Source organism: Neofelis nebulosa, chromosome 8 (assembly GCF_028018385.1).
Source record: "Neofelis nebulosa isolate mNeoNeb1 chromosome 8, mNeoNeb1.pri, whole genome shotgun sequence".
Classification (NCBI taxonomy): Eukaryota; Metazoa; Chordata; class Mammalia; order Carnivora; family Felidae; genus Neofelis; species Neofelis nebulosa.
The window spans coordinates 105,486,650-105,507,834 of NC_080789.1; the positions used below are offsets into that span (position 1 = coordinate 105,486,650).

The following is a 21,185-nucleotide window of genomic DNA, read 5'->3' on the forward strand; positions in this document are numbered from 1 at the left end:
TGGAAGAGGTTGCTGGACCATTGGGGCTTTGAGAACCCACCTACCTGAGTCAGTTTTTGGTACTACCAATCAGTGGTTTGTACTCAGTAATATTCAGCAGCCCATGAGAGCAAAGAGGTCAGATGGCTAAAATGATCCAGAAATAAGGTTCTGCAGGGCCAGAGTGATGGGGAAACACCATGAATGAGTGACAGGCCATGCAGTCTATGCTAAATGGAGAAGAAATGACCTGGAGACAGAGTGAACTGAAGATTCAAAGAAAAAAGTGATTAACTGGAGATTTTTGAGATCATAAACACACTAGGAGGCAAAGATCAAAGATACGACATTAAAAATCAGAATTGTATGGGGGCACTTGGATGGTTCAGTCAGTTAAGCATCTGGCTCTTAATTTTGGCTCAGATCATGGGCTTGAGCCCCGCATTGGGCTCCATGTGGAGCCTGCTTGGGATTCTCTCTCCTTCCCTCTCCCCCTCTCATACTGTAAGTAAATAAATAAGCATTAAAAAAAAATCACAATAGTATGAATATAGGCCTAGACCTTAACATTTAGAAATAAGTTCTTGACACAATCCAAGCTATGGCCTTGGAATTGGTTTGCTATTGGTACTACCACTTCACTTGGAAGTGAAAAGGAGTATTGGAAAAAAAAGGAAAGAAAATGATTATTGGAGGTGAAGGTACAGAAACAGTAAAGTCAACCATTATCAATGATATTGCCCAGAATAATGGTAGGGTTGGAGGTAGAGATGCTCTTGAACCATCCAAGTCCTGAATGAATGTAAAAGAGTAACCAGAGATGACAGTAATGAGGATAGATGATGGTACAGCTGAGTGTCAGAGGCCTCAATGTGTGGCAGTGGAAATCAGTAACATAAAGGCAACAGCCCCTATAATGTACTGGTTTATTTTTTTCAACGTTTTTGTTTTTTTTTTTTTTTTTTTTTTTTTTTTTTTTTTGGGACAGAGAGAGACAGAGCATGAACGGGGGAGGGGCAGAGAGAGAGGGAGACACAGAATCGGAAACAGGCTCCAGGCTCCAAGCCATCAGAGCCCCAGAGCCTGACGCGGGGCTCGAACTCACGGACCGTGAGATCGTGACCTGGCTGAAGTCGGACGCTTAACCGACTGCGCCATCCAGGCGCCCCTATAATGTACTGGTTTATACCTTATAGTAGTAAAGTGAGAAAAAGGGCACCCTCAACTTGAAATAGTCCTAAGGTAAGTGCGGCTGAGAGCCAGGTTCCAATTAATGAAAAAGTAGAAGTTCACAAAGGAATAGGGAAGCAAGTCTCTATAATGTATACTTATTTAAAGTAATCTCTGCCCAACGCGGGGTTCAAACTTAACAACCCTGAGATCAAGAGCTGCATGGTCTACTGACTGAGCCAGCCAGACGCCCCTCTGTAATGCAAAAAAAAAAAAAAAAAAGGGCAGGAAGGGGCACAATAGGAACATGAATTGGAGATAGTAGGTGGTAACGCTGGAATACGAGAAGAGAGAGGATGACTGGATGGGCTTTGATCTATTATTTATTCTTTATTGTAAGTAGGCTCCACATGAGGCTTGAACTCATGACCCTGAGATCAAGAGTCACATGATTTACTGAGCCAGCCAGGTGTCCCTGGACTTCTATTTTAGATGGCAGCAGTGAATTACAGGGATGAGAAGCAAAGTGAATTAAACCAGCCTTAAATGTTCCAACTGGAATTCTGAAGTCACATGTCTATGACAAAACAAACAGAAGTGCTGAGCATTGACCAAGCCTAGATATGCCTGAACTCTTCTAGGTTCCAAAAAGTTTTAACGATAAAACTCCATTTTGTGTCTCAGCAAAGCTTAGCCCCAAGTAGAGAGGATGGCAAGGTTAGGCCAGAGAGGACTAAAGTAGCCTACTAAGACTGAAGACCTGTGAGTGGCCTACTGGTCTCAGTGGGAAGGGGTCTTTGCTTTGAGTGGTGGAAAAATATTACTAAGATCAAATACCAATTCAGGAGGAGGGAGTCTAATAGGTCTGTCGAAATGTGTCTTCTACTCACCTTACCTCCACACAGTTGAGCACTGGACAGAACGAGATGCTAGTCTTGGGGCATACATAAAAGTGCTTGATGAACTCTGCAAAATCCAGACCCAAGTGAAGGGAAGACTATGGGTAAGCTCTAATATGTAAGTTAGTGACCAATACTTACATTTTCAAAAAACAGAATATTCAATACAGTCTGTACAGTCCCTCCTCGGAAGTAATGAGTAGACTTTTTCTAACATTAAACAGGGATTTGGACTACATGTCCAAAATCCTTGTACTACTTCCTCTAGAAATTCTATAAAAGTTTTAATAGGAAACTCTTAAAAATCATCATCTAGGTCTTACCTCTCTAGAGGGGAGAGGGCTATAACTTTGTATCCACACAAACTAACCCACACAAGGTAGGAAACTTAGTCTCAAAAACACTAGTATAGGTAATATAGAGCTAAAAACCCATTAGTTATTTGATTCCTAAATCCATGTTCTTTACCTTATGTAATCCTAAAGTCCTCATCTGGGCTTTTAAGTTTTTGTTCATTTGCTTGTTTTTGTGAACTACAGACAATTCTGTCTTCATCCCTATATTCCTGGCAACTCATCAGGGTTCCTTAATACAAGGGTTACCAGCTGGACCTACCAAGCCATTTTCAAGACTTCCTGTGTTGCCTTTTTTCCCATTAACAAGACATACAACCTAGCTCCAAAGTCAAGGTTAGTGAAAATCTATGGTAAAGAAATTTCATGGAACTTCACTATATGGAAATGCTAATTAAATCTTTCTTCCTACTAAAACGGAGTAGAAATAGTCTTTAAAGAAGAGGTGAAAAGAATCCAGAAATTCCAAAATCCCTCTAAGTTTATTTACGTAACATTTTTGTGTTCTTTTGTATTTTATCTCCTTGTGTATGTGACTTCCCAATTCATGGCTAATGGCTAAGATTCTGGACCTTCAATTTATTAATGTCAACTACAATGCCAAGGCTCCAAGAAATATTTGATCTAAACTGGGAGGACCCCACACAATTTTTAAAGAATCTGTCACTGTATGAAATTGCAGGTGTCTTTTTTTCGCTGGCAAGATTATTTTCCAAGTTAAGAGACAGCCAGATTTCCCCCCTCCTCGTTCCCACCAATCTTCCATACCAACACATATATACACAGTCACATACTTCATATTTGAGGCCAATTTCATCGAAAGCAGAATCTGAACATTTCCAGCAATGCCCACATGATCTGGTAACCTTGGCAATGAGTAAAAAACACTACTTACTTCTCTGAAGTAAGCTGCAGTTTGAACTAGTTTTAAGCATGAGGCCAAAATAAAGTATTTCCTCATTTTCCCTGCTATGGTTTGCTGCAAGGATCAAAGTGCTCAAGAATCAAAGGTGGGGAAACGGCTGTAGATCATTGCTGGATTCTTGCTGAAAGCAGGACAGGTGAAATCTTCAGGGATCACTTCTTCGACTTCACACTTTCTGAAAACAGTATTCTCAGTAATAGGCTAATCACACCAGTGATCAAATTATTTGAGGCCAGTATTTGATTTTATAGAGAGCAACTGCAGTATCAGAAACAGCTTTGACCCCGGGTGAAAAGCTCTCATGCACCTGCCAGTTCTCCTCAGGATCATCAATACTCAACACCAACATTTACCTTTACTTGGTTACCATTTACAGTTGACACCAATGTAAATGAGAGAGTAGGGGGGAACCTGAGCACACACACACAAATTTTTTTTTTTATTTTTTAGATGTAATGCAAATAACCGTATCTAATATTCTTTTAGAAAACAAAAGAAATGGAAAACATGCTCAAAAAACAAGAAAACAAGTTATACTTTTCATAAGGCACCACCAAAAACCTTGGTAAATCAGAGTCCATATTATATTTAAGTGTCTCACTAACAAGTAAATAAATATGTAAGAGAATAATCAATAGAGGGTCTTGAGGTTTACAAAAGACATTCCTGTTTAGACATCTTGGAGTATTGCAAAAGTAAGAATAAGCTGGATACATCTACACCCGTCACATCCTTTCCCAGTGCACATCAGCCATTGCATAGTGGTGAGTGGATATGATCCAGGCCAAGAGAAGACTGCAATTCCAAAATAGATTTACATCCAATTGTTTCCTTCTCATGCTGTAAATATCATTCGGCACATCCATATCCAAAGAAGTAATGATATGCTTTAATTTAAAAAGGGGGGGGCAGGAGTTTCAAAAGGTGAAAGACAAATCAATTGCCTGCTTTTTAAAATTTATACTTAACAGACCTACTGCAAAAGCAACTTTCTACACACATATGAAGCTAGTTCCGTATGTAAACCTTTATTGAACCTGGTTATATGTGGGACTTTAACAGCTTAATTTTCCACAATTTACAATTTTTAAATCCCACTCCAAATTGTCACTTTCTCCTTTAAAAAGGATAGGCTTTCTCAGTTTTTCCTTTCATCCTACTTTAAGTTCTGGCTCATATTCATACAAATGTACTACAGAATTAAAATACTGACAAGCAGGGAGTTTCTTTTACGTGCACTCAACTGCATCCAGAATGTTAAAATTAAGAAAAACAAATAAACAGACATTTCTTGGACACCAAAGACAAAAGCAGAGAAGAACAGAATTGAAGCACAGGTAAAAACTGTTCTAATCTTACAGGTCTGCTAGCTTTGCTAGGATTTTGATTATTAAAGTACATAGTAGACAATCACAGATTTAATGCTTATCTTTTCAATTATTCAAAGTATGACATACAGTAATTTGTAATTTTATTGAGGCACAAATTTGAATCATGCAGTGCAAAGGTGGTCTGCAGCAACTTAGGAAGGGAGTGTAACATCTAACTCTCAACATGGCTTTGTTGCAATAACTATCAGGAACTAAAATAGACATTTGTGGGAAAAAAATGTCCCCTCTTCTGCCAATAAGAAAGCTAACTACTACTAATGCTATAGTTGCACTTGTAAACTTGGGAATTTGCATAGTTCCACTCACCTACCCCTTTGAGAATATTAAAGACTTATGTAGCATTTTTTAAATTTTTCTTTCTATAACCTTCCCCAACATAGTTATAATGAAGATAGTAAGAAATATCTTTGAAAGAACTATCACAGAAGTTAAAACACCAATGGTGAAAATTTGCAACTCTGAAAAGTAAAGGAACATTTTAAATCAAATTTTAATATAAAATGTTACAACAATGAAGAATGGAGTAAGTTGTAAATAGGTAATTTCCTCTAACTGAAAACAATATTTTATATTAGAACACCAGCATGTCTTTAAATAGATGAATCTTAGTTCATTAATTCCAAAATTATAGACTTGTATATGTTCGTTTTTCTCTCTCTCTTTTTTAAACTAATGTCTCTCATCTGTTCTTCTCAGCCTTTGGTCGAGTCAGACCAAATCCTCTGTGACTTTCAAATAAATACAGAAAATCCCACCAAATCAACTGAATGATATATTTAAGTTTCAAAACAGAAGATAAACAGGGAGCTACTCATAGTTGAAGACTGTCTTGCATTTTTCTCTCAGATCTCCGGCTGGTAAATACTGTATTAAGGACATAAATTATCTCCTCAACAGCCACCTGCATCCACCCACCATACTCCAAGAAGCAGAGCACCAACTTAACTATCTTTCTCAGCATCCTCATGCCCTTCCACTGATGGCTGAGTAAAGTTAATGGGTGACTAGGAAGAAAAGATAAACTATTTTTAAATGTTTTCCACCAAGGCAGCCATCACTTAAAACTGCATTCAATTTTTAACCCAAAAGTATTTGAAGATCTTTGCAGAGAAGACGAAAGGCAAAAAATATTGTGCTTTCTTTTATAACATCAACCAGATAAAATTCTTAGGTAATAATATCTTTATAGACTGGCAAAATTAAAATTTATGAAATTGGTTAAAAGTTACCTTGTAATATCCCTTGAAATCTTAAATCATATACACACTTGAGATCATGCAGAGTGACGCTTATGACCCTTGTAACAGGTCAAAACACTAAAAATGTTATGCAATATTAAGGGAAGACTAAAAATTAGGTAGTTTGAACCATAGAGAAAGCATTTACAGAAACTGGGTTTTACAGGAAAAGTTTTTGGTTTTTTTTTTTTGTTTTGTTTTGTTTTGTTTTTTTAGCAAGATGCCTTTTGAGTTAAATCTCATACCCACTCAAACTGTAACTGGACAGTACATTTCACTTCTAGTTACTAGAAGACATTTCTTTAAAAGAGACTGGGACAAAAAGGGAACAGGAGATTATAAGCTGTTCTCTAGGCCCACCCTGCTCCCCCCTTTTAAAAAGAAAACTGATAAATTAAGCCAAACCACAGATTTTTAAACAAAATAAAGGGACACGGCATAGTGAAGACAAAACACTATTTTTAGTTTTTTGGGGTTGTTTCTTTGTCCTTTAAAAAAAATTAGTCCCCTTCTAATAAAAGTTTCCATACAGCTTACCTAACACCTTAACAATAGAGAACACAACAGGAAGGAAGAGGGCACAGCACCATAGTTTCAAACATTCACATACAAAAACAAAACAAACCAGCCATCACAGAAATAGTAAGACCAAGTTTCCCAATAGACAGGGACAAGTTCCAACAACACAAAGGAAATACAATGATCTATGAACAAAAACAAGATGGAAGATGTGGTCAGGCTAGGATGGAGAAGGAAGTGCTAACTCCTTGTACTACAAGGAAAGAATGGGGTTTCTTTATTAAAAAGCGAAAAGAGAAAGCAAGCCCCCAAATGGATTTTTGATGCTGAAAATTCTGTCATATGCTGCTGGTAACAGTAAATATATATATTTATATATCCATATATGTATATTAAAAAAGGAAAAATAATCTATTTATACAACAGTCAGTAGTCAGAGACATTTAGAAAAAAGTAAAAACAAGTCCTTTTTTCTTTTTTTAAAAATGGATTTACTAAAACAACTTTATCACCCGGAGGTGCTACAACCCCATATCCTCTGATGAAGCCAGGGTGTTATTCAACAGCATCTGCTGTGGGCCAGTATCAGAAATTGCCAGTGTTGGAAACAGCAGACATCGGGGTCAGGGCTGCAAGGCAAAAAGCTGTTATTTGCTGGTCTTGCTCATGGCCATGCCTGAAGCCTGGTGGTCTGGTATACTTGTAAATGAAGGTTTCCCCGAAAAGCATGCATCACTGGGTGTCAGTAAAACATTCTGACTTGTCTTCTTTTCTTTTGCAGGAGCCTGGATCCATGTACCTGCTCGTCTCTAAAATGCAGACCCAAGACAGCAAGACTTCTCAAAGCCAAAAAAAAAAAAAGGCTCCTTGCCTTGAAATAAGAAAAGCTCTTCTTCCCAGAATCCAATCTAGTCAGACTTCTGAACTAGATGACATACTCCTCCTTAGGAAGATAAGGTGATCTGCCTCTCATTTGGGGTTTTCTTCTTGGTACAAACACACACAAGTAGCTGGGGTCTAGACTGTGCTACTATCCCATGACTACTAACAGGAGTAACTTTGGCCCTGTTGCTCCCATGGCTATATCCGTAGGGCATTACATGCCAGGTAACAGTGGAAGGAGAGTGGTACTCTCACTCCTGTCCAACTGTCCTAAGGAGAGCCAAGTAGTCAGCACCTCCAGACAGTACTGCCTCTAGGTTGTAAACCTCTAACTAGTATCAACTGGCCATAAGCCACATCCTACATGCCCTGCTAACATACCAATGTATTAATGCCAACCAGCCACTCTAGAGCTCAATCAAATGTCTGGCTGTAAAGTTAACATACCGTACTCAGAGGAGACATAAACTGAAATACTGGCTGCTGTACCAAAGACACCCTCTGCATAGATGTGTTGAAGAGAATGTAGGTCACACAGTCCATGCAAAGAGGAAGTCCGCTAAGAGGACTTTCTCTGAAGGCCATTTGTCTTTGGAAGCAACATTCTGAGTGGATCTAAACCACTCTACTTGATGACTAAGGTCTCAATGTGGTCCATTTCCCCCCATGTCCCAAACTAACCCAGCAACTGCTAACTGGTCTCCTTAAGATCCTCCATTGGTAGTTTGTAGCTCATTATGAAGGAAGGAGGTGGTGCTTGACCTGGGCTATCTGGCCCTTGCTTCTTTGCACAGTTTATACAGATGTAATCTTCATTTTCAGCCATTTCTGGAGATACACCCACACAAACTTGATGAAACCACTCATCACAGCCACCATCACATTGTACCCAGTCTACCTGTAGGAGACAAGATTGAGGAATGTTTAGGTTACATAAACATTAAGCCTAGAAAAAAAAAAAGCAAACCAAAGAGCTTTCTTGGCTTAAATGATAGCAAATAACTGAGATGTCCAGAGACAGACAATGACTTTTTATGGGGTTACTTTTTAAAGAAAGAAGCTGGGAAGTTAATTTCCCCAAATTATATTTTACCACAGTATGTCCACAAAATTAGGCCTCTTAGGTACTCCATTACCTCATAAATACCCAGGGATCCTTTTGAGGCAGAAACATGTTTGAGAAAAACTTGACAAAAAAGGAACTTCTAATAGAGCAGCCAAGTAGTTTTAGCTAATATTAACAATTTCTAGACACTAAGACAATGCAATTATCGATCAAGAAAGGAAGAGTACAACAATGTGAAGGCAATCCTGTGTATTAGCTTTATTTCAAAGAGATAAGCCAAAGTACTAAGAGCATTAAATACCTTTTTAGAAAAGCAGTCACATAGGCCACTTTTAAAACTAATATTTTTTATTCTTCTCTTCTTCCGTTACAAATACAACTCCCTATAAAAAGTTAGCAAATATCAGAGGTCAAATCTTACAAATTAACCAATTAAAACAGTCAAAGTCACAGGTCAATAGATCACTCTGGGGTTTAAAATTCAAGTCTGTATAACTGATAGGTCAGTGGCAGATGCCAGGCAAACTTTGACCCTTCAGAGGATATTGTAATCATAGAAGGCTAGAAAGGGACTGTAGTTTGGTGACTTAATTAAGCCTTGGGCCTGGAGTTAACAATAAGATGATTTGGGTTTTTGTATCTGGAGGGTGAATGTGGTAGTTTTTATAACTGATGTCATGGCAGATGAGAACCTTTAAGATTAAAAGAGCTACTCTTCCTCTCCCCAGTACAAAGTGGATCATCTCACTGGCAACTTACAAAGCCACTTACAATGAGCTTTGCCAGTTTTCAGAGCAAAGTAAGGAGTATGAAGGGATCAAAGAGGTACCTCAGTGAAGTTTATGAGAAAAGAACAGAGGAGGAAGGTTTGGGCTAGGTAAATGAGTTTCAGGGAAAGTGAGTAGTTTCTAAATTAGTTTCCGAGTACTCGAAGAGTTATCAAAATGATGATGCTCATGTTAGTGGTTTTAGGGTTGTAATAAAGCATGGGAAAAATCACTTGTCAAAAGAATCTTTCTGCTTCCATTGTTCCTATTCTAGAGTTCTAGTTATTAGGAGACAGTGCTGTGTACAATAAAGATTACTGAATTCAGTCACAAGTTCTGAATTCTGATGTGTACAATTTGAGGCAAAGAATTTAATCTCAGTAAGGCTCATTTTCCTCATCTGTAAAATGGAGATAATATTCTGTTTACAGGATTATTTAGAGGATTAAATGAAATAATATATGGTAAAACAGCTAGCTCACCGAGTGGCATCTTTCAAGATCACAATTTCATGCCTCTACTCATTATACTATCTTACACAAGATCCATTTTGCACTTTGAAATAACTGCCTGTAGCACTGCTTCTCAAAAACGTGTAGACCACTTACATAGAATTATTGCCTGTTGTGTTCATTAAAAGTACGGCTGAGACCCATCCCAAACCCAAACCTACAGACTCAGAATATCTTGGGGGTACAAACCAGAGCTTATATTTTCAGTCAGATTCTAGGTAATTTTTATATTTTCTAAATTTGATCATTCCTAGTACTTTGTGATACTGCTTGCTGGTAAATTCAGAGCAATTTAACAATTCCTTCCTAAAACAAATTCTGTTTTTGTTCTGTAATTATTTATGTAATATTTAGTTTCTGAAGTCAGTGCAGTAAAGAAAATTGAACTGTTCCTATTGCAGCAAACTACTATATGAAAGACAAAAGAGGGAGATAAATGACTTCTTTGCAACAAAACATATAGGTACTATAGCAATGAAGATTTACAAAGTGCTAATGTGATGGTAAGTAACTTGGGGTAAGTGTTTTGGCTATTTGGCACTGGTAACGAGAACTGGGAAGATGATCTGTGTTTCTTTGGGCTGCCCAAATTGGAGATATTACCCTGTTTATGATGCCACCCTGAACCAGTAGATAACTCTAGTCCTACTTTCAACCTTCTTAATCTAGTCCAGTCCCCATTCATGCTAACCCATAGGATAAGAAAGTTCCCAATTTATCAGTATATCCTGCCAAGAAAAAGTGGCCCTATCTTTTTAAAAATCTAATTCTGCACTGCATTCCAGGTTTCCCCAAATTAAATCTATCAGTCTCAAGTAAGGATGAGAACACATTCTCTTTTGTGATTTTGGCTAGAGGTCCACTCCTAGAGCCTAGCTCTCCCACCATTCCAAAACAGTATAAAACTTTTCTTGAGACATTTATCAGTACACAGATTGTATCTCAGCCTACAGGTTATATATCAATTTACCCTAATAATCTAGCAGGGAAAAAACAATCCTTCCCTTACTAGTATCTTTTTGTCATGTTCATGTACTAATAACAATCCAATTCCAGTTCTACTTCTGTTTGAAAAGGCCCATAGGGTCATAAAGCAAACCAAAGTTTGGAATTTCAACTGAATTAACTGAAGATTTGACACAGGGGCAACAGATTGTGTACTAGGCTGAAAACTCAAGAACACAGAACTTGGTTTTCTGCACATTAGGCTCTAATAGTCACTTCCCCTTTCATTGGTTTTAAGAGATTTACTTATCAAATCACAAAAATAATTAAAAAACTTCACAGCTGTGAGTTGTTCAAATATTAACTGATAAAAGATTTGAAAGTATAGTACAAATACATTACCAGTTGGATTGGGGGAAATTTTTAAAGAGAAATACATTAAATACAGGAAATAATGTTAATTTAGTATTTCCTGTGTTGCTATACGGTTTCATATTTACACTTAAAAATATTTACCATATTTCATTTTGTTCACTTCACAGGGCATTATTACTGCACTGGGAAAAAAGAAAGCCTGGTGATTTAGTGATAGTCTTAGCTTAGTTACCCGACCAAGCTTTTGTTATTTTGGCATTTAATCTCTACTGCACCAAGGTTCCCTGCAAAAACCAGATTCGAAATTTAAAACAATTCACTTAATGAAGTACAAGAGAACAATGTTCAGAATCCTTGTGTATATTTTTTTGATGCTCTTAACATTAAGTGGCCAGCTCTCTTAGCCCAAGATTGATGTGTTTCCCAAGATAGGAATTTCAATGCTAAAACTGGAAAGTCCAGGCAAACTGGGACAGTTCGTTACCCAATCTCCACATCACCACTTGTTGAGGGTAATCCAACCTTTGATTACTTGTGCTTTTAAAAAGAGATATGAACTAATAATGGAAAGGCAAATACTTTGGCTGAGATAGCACCCTATGAAAATCTTTTAATACATCAGAGTGGCTGACAAAGAGTAAAAGTGAGACATAGGTTTATCAACTTCATCTCTATTTAACCATCTAAAACTTATGGAAATAGTAATGGGTAAGGAAAAGGCCCACAGGAAAAAGGTAAAAAAAGGTAAGGGAAAAAAGTCTATTTTCATAAGATGATTAAATATTCTAATACAGAAAAAAAAAGGTTACTTAAATGTTAGCTTAAAGAATGTGCTCCTTTTCAAGTTAACTTCTTTTACTTTTGGTATCAGTAAGACTGAATGAAAGTGGCAGACTTCAGGGAGAAGATTCCGAACCTTAAAACTAATTTTTTGAAAACAGTTATTTTTTTTCATTATTTTTAAAATTAATTACACCTTGAAATTAATTTGATAATGGTGGAAAAGAGACTTTTTTTTTTAAACCCTTTCCCATTATTCTGGTAATATTTTTCTTTTCTCTTTCTAAAACATCTTGAAATTGAGGCTAGGTACGTTTAGGTAGCCCTTCAAAGTTTTGTCAATCTGCACATTGTGGGGGAAAAGTAATAGTAATTATTGGTTAGAAATATGGTAAATGTACATTTACCTAAATATGAACGAACGCTAGAAGTTATTTTTTGCTTCGTGATATTTAAAGAACATAGACTTCTCTAAAAACATTCTTCTTTTTTAACCATCATTTTATGCCATGCATTAATTTGGTTTTCTTAGAAAAATACAATACTTCAAATGGAGAAAGTTGTAAAATTCTTTACAAAGCAGTTGAAGAAATACACCTCTTATTTAGTAAAACTAGTTTCAAGAACAAACTTGGAGAACCATAAATATTGCAAACAGCAATGATGAGCAAAATGTTTACAATCTGAAATAATTTCTGTTTAAAATTAAACACATTAGGGGCACCTGGGTGGTTCAGTCAGTTAAGCATCTGACTTTGGCTCAGTTCATGAGTTAGAGCCCTGCAAGTGGGCCCAGTGCTAATGCCTCAGAACCTGAAGCCTGCTTCAGATTCTGTGTCTCCCTCTCTCTCTACCCCTCCCTTGCTCATGCTCTCTCTCTCTCTCTCAAAAATAAACATATAAAAATTTTTATTAAAAAATTTATTTAAAAAGTTAAATTAAACACACTATAAAAATGCAACATTTAGGGGTGCCTGGGTGACTCAGTCAGTTATGTGTCCAACTTTGGCTCAGGTCATGATCTCACTGTTTATGAGTTCGAGCCCTACATCGGGCTCTCTGCTGTCAGCACAAAGCCTGCTTTGGATCTTCTGTCTCCCTCTCTCTCAGGCCGTACCTCCCCACCCCCATCCCTCTCTCAAAAAAAAAAAAAAAAAAAAAAAAAAAAAAAAAAAAAAAAAAAAAAAAAAATTAAAAAAAATTACAACATTTACTGTTTCTTTTATGTAAACTAATGACAGGTTAAGACACACCTTCCTCACCTTTGTATGTGTTTTAACAGTTTGAAATAGACATTTTCTCTGAATGTGCAGCTAAATCTCCCTCAGTTCTATTAAGACAACTTTCCAGATTAAAAAAAAAAAAAATACCTTTAACATTAGGAGCAAATCTCAGGGCTCACTTAAAAATAACCATTACAGGGGCGCCTGGGTGGCGCAGTCGGTTAAGCGTCCGACTTCAGCCAGGTCACGATCTCGCGGTCCGTGGGTTCGAGCCCCGCGTCAGGCTCTGGGCTGATGGCTCGGAGCCTGGAGCCTGTTTCCGATTCTGTGTCTCCCTCTCTCTCTGCCCCTCCCCCGTTCATGCTCTGTCTCTCTCTGTCCCAAAAATAAATAAAAAAAAAAAAAAAAAAAAAAAAAAACGTTGAAAAAAAAAAATAACCATTACATCCTTAACATTTATACTGCATTTTGGTTAACAAGTGTTTTCATATAAATGATCTCCTCTTAATTCTCATAACCCTGAGAGTAAGCAGGGCATGTGTTAAATTATTTAACAATTTTATAGTAGATGATAAAAAAAACTGCTTGTAACGTTTATATGCTACAGGAAGATAATGGATGACCTGAGCCATATTTACGATGCTGAGCAGAAGAGGGGAAAGATTATTAGGTGGAAAGGTGAAAAAACAGAAAGCAAAAAGTTTGTGATGGATATAATCATTGTAGGAAGGATGATAGGAAAGCTTAAAAAAGAAACACCATCTTGCTGCCAGTCCTGAAGCTGCCATAAAATTAGTTTAAAAAAGGGAGAAGCTTCTGCCAACATGAGCTGCTAATACTTCTTCAGTACCCAAAGAAAAAGTTAACCTTTCATCAGCTTCTTTAATAAACAAATTCGGATGAGAATAAATTCAAAATGAAAGAAAAATAATATACACACATATATAATGTAACTACTAAAATGTTTTAAAATATTCATAAAACAGAAACATTTATATAATAAAGATACAAAAGTGAACAGGTTTTATGACATAACATAAAATAAGCCATATAGAAAAGAAGACTAGAAGGAAACACAGTAAAATATTTGTAGATATTGTCCTTGGAAGGTTAGACTATGGGATATGTGTCTTACCATATATATATTCATTTTCTAAAAATGAGTGGAAAACATTTAATAAGTGTAATTTAAATATAAGTGTCATTCAGTTTTGGAATGTGCTTTTGTACTTACATCTTAATTATTGGTGGGGTGGGGGATATTAGTGGAGAAAACCTGGTCTGGGAGCCAGGAAACCATGGTTCTACGTTTGGCTTTGCACTAATTAGCTCTATGACTTTGGTCACATCATTTATCTTCACTGAGTCCTGGTTTCATCATTTGTAAAATGAAGAGCCTGGACAAGGTGACCTCTTCAAGCTCTAACAAGAATCTGACTGAGGAGGGAAGTAAGGGAATAATGGTGCAGTTATATTCTCTGTTCATATATTCAAACTGAAGAGGTATTACAATTTTAAGTACCAAGTGGTATAATAAGCATTATCAAATAAAAACTATGAATTTACTAATAATCTTGATGGGAACCATAACAGATGCCTCCAGTCATTGAATGAACTGGGATTTTTCATAAAGTCCATCCATCTTACTCAGAAGTTCATAACATCAATATTACTTAAAGAATGGCCATCAGATAATTAATATACTGAAACTTTTAAAATAATACCTTTAAAGATCTTAATTATTTCTTCACAAGGTATTTGAAAAACTCTTACTCCATTTAGAAGAATGCACACAGGCCTGAGTGTTGGTAAGACACAGACCAAACGGGAAGATTTAACCCCTTAGTTTAGGTCTTTAGAACAAATCTTAATGCAATTTTCCAGAGCTCTTAAAATACTGGCCCAGAATGTTTTCAGGCCACTGTGACTAACCGACAAGGTATTTAGTTCTCTGAGTCACCCTACAGGGAAGGCAAAAGACTATACCAAAACTGCTATGCCAGCTCCACATGAAATGCACTGCTACCCAGGGTTATCACATAGCTTCTCTCTGCTCTTGTCTCTTTATGTTCACTAAGTACCTGATTTTTAAAGCACAATATCTCTTCTATTAAGCACACTGACCTAACAGCCTCATAATTCACAACAGTTTATAGAAACTGTAGAAAACATATTAAGTTGGAAGCCCAAATTCTAGAATCAAAACCAGATTCTCATTTCATCAAACTTCTGTCTGGAGAACTGCTGCTCCTTGTCCTCTCTCCCACGTGACCGTATAGTTAAGAGCTCACCTTGTCCTTGCAGGGCCTCTGGCAGTTCTGTGCTGCACACACAGCATTTTCGTCATCAGACTCTTCCGCTCCTGACCAGTCGTACTTTGAGGGGATGTCCAGCACTTTTTTCTCTCTCTTCTTCTCAGTAGTCTCTTTCACAAGGTCAACTTTGGCTGCAGCAGCCTTCTCCTTCTTCTTCTTTCTCTCTTCTTCTTTTGCCAGTTTCTTGGCCAGTTTATTCAGCTCCTTTGATTTTTCTGCACTTAGTTTTAATTTCTTCTTTTTAGGTTTATCCATTTTCTTTAACTCCTTGGACTTCTGTTTTCCTTCTCCAAAAAGCTGTTCTACTTTTTCTAGCTTCCGTTTCCGTTTCTTCTCTGAAGAGTCTTTTCCTTTTATTTTTAATGGCTTCTCTTCCATGCTGTCATCCTTCATCAATATAAAATTAGAAACAATTTTAAAGCAAGACATTTATTTTATTTTAAATAATAATCTTTCTTACTATTTTTTCATTCATTTTAAGTAGGCTCCACTTCTGGCACGAAGCCCAACGTGGAGCTTGAAATCACAACCCTAAGATCAAGACATCAGCTGAGATCAAGAGTAGGACATTTAACTGACTGAGCCACCCAGGTACCTCTAAAGCAAGACATTTAAAAAGTTTTATTCTCTTATATGAAGTATCTTGAGTAGACAACCTTAACAAAAACAAAAACAACAGAAACAGAAAGTAGAACAGAGGTTACCGGGAGCTGAGGAGAGAGGGAAATGGTATTTATTGTTTAATGTGTACAGAAGTTCTGTTTGGGATGATTATGGAAATTGACAGTGGCAATAGTTGTAGAACACTGTAAAGGCAATTAACACAACTGAACTGTATACTTAGAAGGATTAAAATGGTAAATTTTATGTTGTGTACATTATATATAATAAATGTTCTAAAGATATTTAAAAGACATTTTAAGAAAGCAAATATAGGGGCGCCTGGGTGGCTCAGTCAGTAAGCGTCCAACTTCGGCTCAGGTCATGATCTCGCGGTCTGTGGGTTCGAGCCCCGCGTTGGGCTCTGTGCTGACAGCTCAGAGCCTGGAGCCCATTTCAGATTCTATGTCTCTTTCTTCCTCTGACCCTCCCCTGTTCATGCTCTCTTGTCTCAAAAATAAATAAATGTTAAAAAAAAAAAAAAAAAAAAAAAGCAAATATAGGGGCGCCTGGGTGGCTCAGTCAGTTAAACGTCTGACTTCAGCTCAGGTCATGATCTCATAGTTTGTGAGTTCGAGCCCCGCGTCAGGCTCTGTGCTGACAGCTCAAAGCCTGGAGCCTGCTTCGGATTGTGTCTCCCTCTGCCCCTCCCCCTTTCACGCGCTGTCTCTCAAAAATAAATAACTGTTAAAAAAGAAAAAGAAAAAAAAAAAAAAAAGCAAGCACCTGGGTGGCTCAGTCGGTTAAGCTTCCAACTTCAGCTCAGGTCATGATTTTATGGGTTCATGAGTTTGAGCCCCACATCAGGCTCTCTGCTGTCAGTGCAGAGCCCACTTCGGATACTCTGTCCACCCGCCTCTCTCTCTGCCCCTCCCCCGCTTGCACAAACACGTGCACATACTCTCTCTCAAAAATAAACATTAAAAAACAAGAAATCAAATGTTAATATTCAATGAAAATAATGGCAAGCCTATATAAAACATCTGACTTTAGATTACTAGGGAAAAAAGATTGTTGTTAGCATATATTAGTATAGTGTGTAGCACCTCTGTTTAACTGAGATAAAACATACACATAAAGCTAAAAGCACTAAATGTACACTGAATTATGTAACAAGTTTTTTGGTCTTCATTTACTACTACTACAGTTCTTTACTAATTCACAATTAATAAATTCCTGAAGGCCAAGTTATCAAAAGGGTTGGCAAAACATAAAACTATATCCATGATCTCATTACAAAAGATACGTAGTAACTTTGGCAAGGGCTAGAACAAAAAACTCTTTTTTTTTTTTTTTTCAATTTTCTAATATTTTTCTGATTTCTATTATATGCCAATGTAATAAACATTAAAAATTTTAACAGTAAAAGTATGTCTAGCAACAGAAAGTACAAGGAGGAGGTACAGAAAGGAATACTGAAAAACATTAAGCTTGATAGTTACTTAAGAAACACCACTTGAGAACTCATTTTGTGACATATCTGAAACTGGAAAATCTTTGACAGGAACCTAAGAAACCTCAGAATGCAAAACACTGCATTATAAATGTCTGAAGTCTATCACATCTTGCACTATAAATTTACCCTCTCAATACTTTGTGTTTCCTTATGTGTAAAATAAAGAGGATCAGATGAGATAATGGATGAGAAGTAAACCCTTTGTATTTTGGAAAACACTATCTAAATGAGACTACCTTTGATCTGAATTCCAAACCAAAAACTATCATATGCCATGTATATCTGTATCAATTGTCAGTGACATCGTACCATTCCATTACATGGAAATAAGCAATGGAAAAGAATAACGAAAAGAACATTAGGAGTCCAGTGCCAGAGCTGGAATCCAGGTCTCTTTGTTTTTACTAAATGTGTGATCTAAGCAAGTTTCTACCTCTCTGACCCTTAATTTCTTCATGTGTAGAATGGGCTCAATACTTGCCCATCTATCCTTTCCTCTCCCCTTCAGGATTATGGTGAGGATCAAATGAGATCACAGATAGAAAAACATCATATAAACTGCAACCTGCTATGAGGTATTAATATATGAACATGGACTCTCTTGCCTACCCCAGTCTGCTTCTATTTAACCTTTCCCTTTTATTCTCCCCTCCTCCCCTATTTAACCCTTCCCTTGCTTCTTTTTTTTAACCACTATATTTTCTTCTGCCTTCTCTTTTGGGCCTTTCAACAGTGGGAGTCTGGGATAAGGAAGTTGTTCCTTCCTTAGAAGAAATGGTAGTTTTCAGTGCCCTCCTTTCTTTTTAGCAGAAATGGTGTTTACTTCCCCCCCCCCCCAGATATTATATAAAATCTTAATAAAGAAAACGAAAAAGCAGAACTACTTTTGGCTTAATGGAAAAAAAGTAGGATAGCCACAGTACTACCCACTCAGCCATCCCCATCCTGGCATTTGTGGTACCTCCAAAGAACCAAGACATTCTAAAAATGTTAAAGCCATGGTTTAAGCTTTAAATTCTTGCCTCCATGATATGCAGGAATCTGTCTTCAGAGGGTGGGTGTGTGGCCTGCAAAATCCGCCAAATGTGTTGAGTCTCATCCAGAGATACTTCTAGGAGATCCCCAACCATCATAAGTTCTTCCAGCTGGGCTTTAGCGCCGGGTGACAACTCCAACACTGGAGGTTCCAAACTCCGGGGCACCAAAGGGCTCTTCCGAGGTTGTTTCCTGGGGGTACTAGAACCTTTCCAATAAAACAAAAGACAAAGCAAAAAAATGAAAACTATCAACAAACTGTAATGTTTCCAAAGTAAATATTTAGGGGAATGGTTCCTCCTCCTCTAATACTTACTTTAGACATCTGAATTCACTGCATCCATATTAAAGTTAGAATAAAATCTTCAAAAAATACAAAACAAAAAAGATCTAGAATTCTAATGCCCACTCTCAAAAATTAGCTAAGAATAAAAATCTGGATCCTTACTGATTCTTCACTCTGTGACTGAAGTGGAAAGGGAATGTGAAAGAATCTCTTAATCCATTCTCTGTTTTAGAGGGGACCAAAAGATTAGTAAGCACATGAGCTGCCCTATATAAATAAGGTGCTATCCTCCTAATAAACCAATGAAAATATGCTGTTCCATAAAATCCTGAATGAAGAGAGAAACACCCTTTACTTCCCAGACGTGTGACCTAATGATATATTTTCAATGGAGGAAAGGAAAGTGGACATACAAGAGCAATTATCTACCAAAGAAAGGAAGAACTTTCTAACAAAGCTTTCCAAAACAAGAATGAATACTCTTAAAAAGCAACAAGTTCCTCAACAACTGGTAATGAACAAATAGAGGCCTATTAGAGATTTTATATTAATGAAAGATGGAACTAGAGAGCCTCTAAAGTTCTTATTAGGACTCAATAATTCAATGCAAGTTTTTTCAGGTTACCACCCAGTAACATAAAATGCAAACAGGGACGTAGCTTTTCCTAACCAAAATTGCATTTTCAGGTTTTACTACCATTTCATGGCTAGGATATACATTTAAGAGAGATTCACAGTCTTGATTAATACAATTTTTTTCTCACTGGTTTCAGGCCTATCTTCTCCACATTGCTTTAAAGGTAATACCTTGAGAACAACTCTTAGAAGCAGAAGAATAAGCATGTTCTGCACAGAACGAAGGTGCTGTCCACATGTGAGTGACCACCTCTTCAGACTTAATGGGAATTTCTTCATCACAAAAAAGATTGGGTTCTAGACTACTGGAGGACTTCACACTGGCTGTGTCCTGAGGAAGAAACAAAGAGGGGCATTCAGAATTAGAACCACTTAATTTACCCTGTGACAAAGATCTAAATGCAGGCTTTGTAATATACTAAAAATACAATTGTAAAATTAGATACATAGTATTAAATAGGACAGAAAATGCCCACTGGGAGGAAAAACAGTAATGATTACAGTTTCAAGCCAAAAGGAAATGAGTAAAGCTCAAAAATAATCCACAGAGATAATAAACCTCAAGAAAATTACTATTAGGGGAGCATGGGTGGCTCAATCAGGTAAGTATCCAACTTCGGCTCAGGTCATGATCTCACAGTTCATGGGTTCAATCCCACGTTGGGCCCTGTGCTGACAGCTCAGAGCCTGGAGCCTGCTTCGAATTCTGTGTCTCCCTCTCTCTCTGCCCCTCCCCTGCTTGTGCTCCATGTCTCTCTCTCAAACATTTAAAAAAAAAAAAAAAAAAAAAAAAGGTACTATTAAATAATCTACCTTCTACAGCCTACATCTCATAAAAACTCCTATACCAAGTTAGACAATCTTGACACTTAAAATGGACTTAGGAGGGGAAGAAAGGTTTAGACATGGCGTCTTAAGGACACAAATCATTTAATCCAGGAGGCACCTGGGTGGCTCAGTCAGGGGTCCAACTTGATTTTGGCTCAGGCCATGATCTCATGGTTTGTGGGATCGAGCCCCGCATTGACTTATAGCATGGAGCCTGCTTGGGATTCTCTCTCTTGCACTCTCTCTCTGCCCCTCCCCTGCTGGTGATCACTCACGTACTCTCTCTCTCTCTCTCTCTCTCTCTCTCAAAATAAATAAATAAACTTAAAAAAACATTTAATCCTCTCTAAAGGTTCTCAAACCTAGAAGCTTATCAATTGCTCTTGCAACAAAAAGCCTCACTGACAACATTCAAATTATATACTTCTGACAGCTCTAGTTGGTTCTCAGATTCCCCTGTAGTTCGTTTCCAGAAGCTCACATGTACAGCTTTAATGAACAATCAGTAAGACAGAAATCACAGGTATTTCAGCAAGGATAATTTAATAAAGTGAACTGGTTAGATGTATATTAAAGGCTGAAAAGGCAAAATGGAAACACCAAGCTAACACCAAGAGAGAGGTGCCAACCCTAGAGCTTGAGGTAACAAAGCTCAGAGAAGGAGCCCTGTGGAGTTGGGACCCATACCTCTGAGAAGGAAGTGCTGGCCAGTTAGTTCTGCTATCTCTAATGGAACATGATGTGGTTGGTTTCAGGGATGTGAAAAAAAACAACCACAAATTGGAACCAGTTCCCGATGCCAGAGTAAAAAAAGAAGGGGGAAAAAAAGCATGCAATTCACAGATGACACAAATGGAGGCTAAAACAGGGGAAAGATCATGTCCCTTCTTACTGTCCAGGCCTTTTAATATTCTCTAATGTCCTCTTATTGGCAGAAGGAAGGCA

The 21,185-nt window shown here is 37.4% G+C and overlaps 1 protein-coding gene and 2 long non-coding RNA genes across 7 annotated transcripts in view; 2 read left to right on the forward strand and 1 right to left on the reverse strand.

Annotated features, from left to right (window-relative positions):
- The first annotated feature begins 1,760 nt into the window (after positions 1-1,760).
- LOC131520194 (uncharacterized) lies at positions 1,761-5,496 on the forward strand. The gene is made up of 3 exons (XR_009265977.1): positions 1,761-2,152; positions 2,588-2,737; positions 5,414-5,496. It is a non-coding gene; the product is annotated as an uncharacterized LOC131520194 (long non-coding RNA).
- Positions 4,781-21,185, reverse strand: part of KDM5A (lysine demethylase 5A) — a 97,374-nt gene continuing 80,969 nt past the window's right edge. The window contains exons 25-28 of one of the 2 annotated variants that reach the window (XM_058744088.1): positions 19,584-19,743; positions 18,478-18,698; positions 15,316-15,726; positions 4,781-8,254 (exon numbers count right to left, since the gene is read on the reverse strand). In XM_058744088.1, the coding sequence (XP_058600071.1) occupies positions 8,048-8,254; positions 15,316-15,726; positions 18,478-18,698; positions 19,584-19,743 (999 nt within the window). In that variant the 3' untranslated portion in view covers positions 4,781-8,047. Of the gene's footprint in view, positions 8,255-14,258; positions 14,462-15,315; positions 15,727-18,477; positions 18,699-19,583; positions 19,744-21,185 lie in introns of those variants that run through there. The other variant, XM_058744089.1, reaches the window with a different exon arrangement.
- On the forward strand, positions 7,323-19,648 carry LOC131520193 (uncharacterized). 4 transcript variants are annotated; one of them, XR_009265975.1, is made up of 4 exons: positions 7,323-7,431; positions 10,103-10,204; positions 15,821-15,930; positions 19,550-19,609. It is a non-coding gene; the product is annotated as an uncharacterized LOC131520193 (long non-coding RNA). The 4 variants fall into 4 exon arrangements; XR_009265974.1 differs by having other exon boundaries at positions 15,824-15,930; XR_009265973.1 differs by lacking the exon at positions 15,821-15,930 and having other exon boundaries at positions 19,550-19,648.